Raw genomic sequence first — 6,084 nt, forward strand, 5'->3', positions numbered from 1 at the left:
AATCATACAAATACATTATGAAAATCTTGGGTAGTCTTAATTATAAATAACCACATTTGAAAATTTATATTTAGGCATTGTGCTCATTACTCATATAAATAGATATTCTTGTATTCTCGTGGCACAATTTTTCTTTGCACTTCTCCATAGGCTTACCGGGTCCTTGGTGGTGATAAGGATAGACAGGAAAATTCATTAAGTACAATAGTTAAATCTCCCAAACTCACGAGTAGGTTAATTGCATGATGTGGAATAGAGACCCAATATTTATGAATGCTCCCCATTATCTGAATATTTACCACACAGCACAGTCAATAATCAAACTTGAAGCATTCTTGATGGCATCCATAACTTTTTTGTCTCCTATAGAAACATAAGCATAACCTGCTTGGCCCCATGTTAGTACCTTTCCTGGTTTTCATTCTAATATTAAAACATACTTTTTTAATATCACAGGCTGACTCTACCTAGCCAGTTCTCTACAATCCAATGCCTTTCAGCAGCTGTTGTACCTGCTTCATTAGCATTTAAAAATTTGAAGTTAGGAAATCGTTACGCAATCTATTCCTTAAAGTCCTCATGTCTTGCTGTTGTTTAAAAAGCACCTCTTTTAGAGTGAAATTAGATCTTTCAACCATTGTTTGTCGTAGCTACAAGAATAGCAAAGTGAATTCTGAATTATCAGGAATAAGTTCAGTAGTTTCTGCACTTAGTATAACCCCTTCTGTATATTGAGAATTAATATCATAGTTAAAGATTCATTAAATTTTAATAAAAACATTAGAAGGGCACATAACTTTGATTTTTGGACAGAAGCATATAGGCTTTGAACTACTTATGTTTCTTGATTTATAAGCCAAAATCTCAGTTAAACATTGTTTAGGCCATATTATTTAGTAGAGTAATAATTTGGTTTATTTTTAGGTGTTACATTTTATATAATTTAACCAAGAGTTTTCAGAAAGCAACTTAAATAACAGAGCTCAAAACAGATACAAATATACCCAATGGTAGGGGAGGGAGGGAGAGGGGATGACAGAGGGAGAGAGAAACAGGAGGTGATGAGGGAGAGGAATACAATTGGGATGTGAAATTTTTAAACTACAGAACAAGCAGGGAACTTATATTGCTAATCCCACTATATGGGAATAGCTCTGAGACTGGCTGAGACATGAATGTATAGACACAGCCAATGCTTTTTGTTGACTACAGAATCCCTATGAATTATTATTAGATGCCATTCTTCATATGATATGAGTGAAGATTTACAGATGCATTTTTTCTGCTCATGCAAAGAGCAGAGAACCAGCCTTAATTGTTCTGTGCATCACATACACCTTATACATTTATGATTTTAGAACCACATAAATATTATGAGAAATTATATGTTTTTGGAACAAAAGAACCAGACACTGACATTGAATCAGACCTGACAGGATTCATTTCTCTCAGCATGCTGGACATTGACATCCTGCATCCTTCATGTTCCAGCACCAAATGCTAAACTTAGTTGCTGTGCCTCATCAGAACAAGAGGGTTTCCAGGACACCTTGGATGAAAGCTTCCAATTCCAATTGGCCCAGCATTTCAGACTGTCCAACACAGGACCCTCATTAAGCCTAGAATTTCTCAGAATTTAAAAACTGGATCACAAATGCTAGTTCTAGCTTATTTAACCATCTCCCCAACTTTACTTGGGCCCCTAAAAAGGTATTAATTGTTTCAAATCAGCTGGAAGAAACCTTAAGAGAACAGCACCCCATTTTCTTTAAGGGGGTGGGTAGGTTTTTGGTTGCTTTCTTGGGCTATAGAGAGTTATTTTCTTTGGGAGTTGGTTATAAGTTATTATTGGTCTTCTTTAGAGAAAAAACAAGGTTGATTCAGGGATGTGTCTCTTTCCCTTTATCTTCCATTCTTAGGTTTGGAGATAGGGATTGAAAGAGAAAGAAGGGGTTATATATGGAGGATAAACAAAAAGTAGATTAGTTATTCTACTCCTCAACTTAATGGCTTAATTGTCACTCACAAGGCTATTTTTACTTCACTGGTATAGGATTCTGTATTAGATGTAAATTAAGTTTAATTTCAGACATAGTAGTATAGAATTAAAATTTAAGATGATTCTTCACATAATATATATATTCTAATATGCAATGTTGTACCCATGAAACTCAATTATTTTAAATTTATAGATTTTTATTGGGAAAGATGAATTTGAGCACAATATGTGATATTTGTCAGACATAGACATGTTTTCATATGGCACATGATTTTCCATTGACTGATTCCTACTCATTAACTAAATATGTTTAACCAGTTAGCAAAAAGGAATGGAAAGCCCCCATGTAAACAGAAACACTGAAGATAAATGAGAAGACCCTAAAGATTGGTTCCTGAACTGTTAGTTACACAACAGGACTAGTAATGACTGTCTGGACACCACTTATTCATCAGAATACACAGTTTCATAGGATTCAAAAAGTATTATTGGGGTGTGTGTACATGTGTGTGCACATTTCCATACTTGTTTGTGCTGTTCTGGCATGTGTGTGTGTGTGTGTGTGTGTGTGTGTGTGTGTGTGTGTGTGTGTGTGTGTTTGCCAGAGGACAACTTTCAGGAGCTGGCTTTCTCCTTCCACTGGGTTAGACAGGGTCTCTCATTGTTGCTCTGTGTGTCCCAGGATGGATGGCTTGTGAGTTGTAGGACTGTTCTACTGTCTCAGCCTTCAATCTGGATTTAGGGGTCCTGGGATTATGTATGTGAGAAATTTTATGCTTATTGTGTTTTGTGGGATGGAAGTTGGGTCATTAGGCTTGCAAGGCAAGTGCTCTGACCCACTGCACCATCTTGTTCATTTATACATGAAACTCAATTATAATACAAGATTTACTTCTAATATTTTGAAAGTGCTATTTCGGGCTGTTTAGAATAAATAAGTTATACAAGTTAATTGTTAGTTGATCAAGTCATGGTCATATAAATTACTACTCTATTTTTATCACAAGAATAGACATACTTGGTGCAACAGATAGATATGATTCTATAGAAAGATAAGGTAAAATAGATAAGGTCTTCAAACATCAGAGACATACAGAACATGACATTTTAAAATGTTTTTAATATTTTAAAGATTCATTGACAATGAGACAGGTTATCTCCTGGCAACACCCAGCCTACCTCAAAGAGGATGAGCATCAAAGAATCTCTTTACAAAGATGGCTTCAAATGTGGCAAACAAGTCACTGGAAAAAAATGTCCTCATTTCTAGCACAGACAGAATTTTTGCCAAAAAAGGGCATGCTTGGATGCAGACAGAGTTGATGGCTGCACTCTGCCAAGTCAAGGTAAGCAAGTCCTCAATAGTTCCTGCCCTGCAAACAAGTCTGGCAGAAATATTAGCCCAGGAAGCTGAAGACGAGGCTCCAACATTATAAAGTGTATTGGGTGACTGGTCAGGCAGTAAACTGTCTTAAGTCAATTTGTACATTTTGGAAGCTGCTAACTCACACTGCTGATTCACTCAGGAATTTAAGTTTTATTCCTTCTCAAGTCTCTGAGGGGCATTGAAGACAAGATAATATAGTTCTATAACCAAGTTTATCTGGTTAGGGGACAAGATCATTTTAGATCAAGATAAAGAAGTTAAGCTATTAGAGTTGAGATAAGATAGATATTGAATCTCATTCGGAAATCTAGACCCAACAAGACAGGAAAAACACTTACTTCAAATGAGATGAATGCAGATGGCCAAGTCACTATGAATGTAACATGTATAGAACTCATTATTCTCATGATTGTCACATGGTTCTCCCTGATGTATGTAGTTTGTTTTATACATGTGTAATAAAATAAAAGTATTTTTAAAAAAGAACAGAACTGAGAGATGGAATGCTAAATTACAAGTAGTAGAAATAAAGGAAGGAGAAAAGGCTCTCAGGTCTCTGGCTTAGCGATGTCTGTCAGATCTTTCTTCTGACTGCCCACTGACACAGAGAACACCTATATCCCAAAAATGATGAGTAGGGTTCTGCTGCTGTGGTATTAAATAACATTGCTGGTCCAGAAGTCTGATGGTGTTTTTGGTTTTGTTTTGTTTTGCTTGATTTTTGTTTGAAAGTTTTTTGGTTTTGGTTTAAGTGAAAATTCCCTTCATGGGAAATATTTTGCTGTTGTTTTGCTTTGCTTTGCTTTACTCTGATAGAGGGGATAACATAGTGATAAAGGAAATTATTGGCACATGAGATGTTAAATGGCCCCATCTTGTGCCAATATTTTGTACATCAGCTGTAAGAAATGAGTCATAAACATTTTCCTCAATCTATAATTTATCATTATATGGATGATATCTTGCTGGCTGATTCAGATGCAGATACCTTAGAAAAGTGTTTATTGAAGTAAATAGAATTTTTGCCTCAGTTTGGATTATAAACTGCTCCTGAAAAATATAAATAGGAGATTCTATCAATTATCAAGGACACAATATAGGTCTACATAAATTCCAGTCACATGACATTTAGATAAGAAGACGTCAGTTTAAGATCTCGGATAGATATTCTTCTGGAAAATCTTTTATTATACAGGATAGTTTTAGCTATTCTGGGTTTTTGTTTTTCCATATGAAGATTACAATTGATCTGTCCAGTTCTGCAAAGAATTTTGTAGAAATTTGGGTGGGAATTACATTGAATCTGTCGATTGCTTTTGGTAAAATGGCCATTTTTTATTATAATTTACTCAAATTACATCTGGATTGTAATCCCCTTGATTTTTTTTTAAACAACACTGTGCAATTTATTAACCATTCAAGTACAATAGCATCTGGTGAGATTGGGACAGAATTGGGATAGCAAAATAAAAAGATATTCAGCATCTAACAGGTTGGAAGGATCCACTACGTACTTTTCACAAATGTCTTCCACAGTCAATACAGGTATGCCAGTAACCCGAGGGTGCTGAAGTGGGAAAGGTGCAAGGAGGAAAATAGTTACGTTAGAAAGAACAACACTTTTAAAAAGAGTAAAAACACTTTCAGTTTCTCCCCTTAAGCCCCTAAAACATCTCACAGTCTGATTCTACATATACAGTCCTACATTGGCTTCTAGAATAGTTGTCAGGAGGAGAAAAGTGAATGGCACTAGCCAGTACAGTCTTTGAATATTTAGGAAGGGGTTGGAGAGAAAATCAGTTCTCGGGACAAATTAGTCAGCCTCAGTCTCATACGCAGGATCTTTGGAGTCTCTGCTCTTCCGTACCTGTCCTCATGCTTGTCCTCCTCTCACAGAGACTCCAGCTTGGCAGCCATTTGCGCCTCCCAGTTCTCTTTGTTAGCCTCCATCCTGTCAGTCAGTTTCTCCTCTGCTATTTCGCTGAAGTTGTTCTCCTTGGTAGCTTTCTGGAACACTTCTTTTTCACCCTCCCTCTTCTCAGCAAGCTGCTTCAAGACTTGTGCTTCATGAGACTTGCGACTTTCTTCTGCAGCTTCTAATTTCTTCTGAATTTCCTCTAGGGAAAGATGCTTCTTCTTTGGGGTGGGGAGGGGAAAATTGGGGACAGATTCTTTTGACCAAGGCCTGAGAATCAGCTCAAAGGCCTGGCCTGAAGCATGCTTCTCCCGTTCTTTCACCTGAATACCAGAAGATGCCATGGTGGACAGAAGACAAGAGATGGCCTGTGCACTCTGCACAGTCCACTGGCAAAGAAAGCCCTGCTCAGTTGCAGCCACCTGGCCACACTCTCCCCTTTGCTCTTATTTTCATATTCCCCCCCCCATCTCTTCCCATCCCCTAGACCTCTGACAGGTGGGGTCCTCCTCCCCCACCATCTGACCACAGCCTATAAGATCTTATCTGGACAGTCTGCCTCTTCTGTGTTCATACAGGGCCACTCCACCAAGGGGCAGTGACAAAATCCCAGGCACCAGAGATCTTGTTAGAGGCAGTCCCCCATTTCCCCCACCCCCATGTCGAGAAAAAGCTGTCTGTTAATTGGCTACACCAGAAAAGGGGGTCCAAGATTGCTGCTTGCATTGTCCTTAGTTGGTGCATAAGTTCGTGGAGGTCCCCCTGCATCCAGATCCATCAGCC

General features: G+C 37.9%; 1 protein-coding gene across 1 annotated transcript; it reads right to left on the reverse strand.

Moving 5' to 3' along the window:
• Positions 1–5,276: 5,276 nt before the first annotated feature.
• On the reverse strand, positions 5,277–5,645 carry LOC127191490 (stathmin-like). The gene has a single exon (XM_051148604.1). It carries the CDS (start codon positions 5,643–5,645, stop codon positions 5,277–5,279), a length of 369 nt encoding a protein of 122 aa, XP_051004561.1.
• Between the last annotated feature and the right edge of the window lie 439 nt (positions 5,646–6,084).

Source organism: Acomys russatus, chromosome 7 (genome assembly GCF_903995435.1).
Source record: "Acomys russatus chromosome 7, mAcoRus1.1, whole genome shotgun sequence".
In the NCBI taxonomy this organism is placed as follows: Eukaryota; Metazoa; Chordata; class Mammalia; order Rodentia; family Muridae; genus Acomys; species Acomys russatus.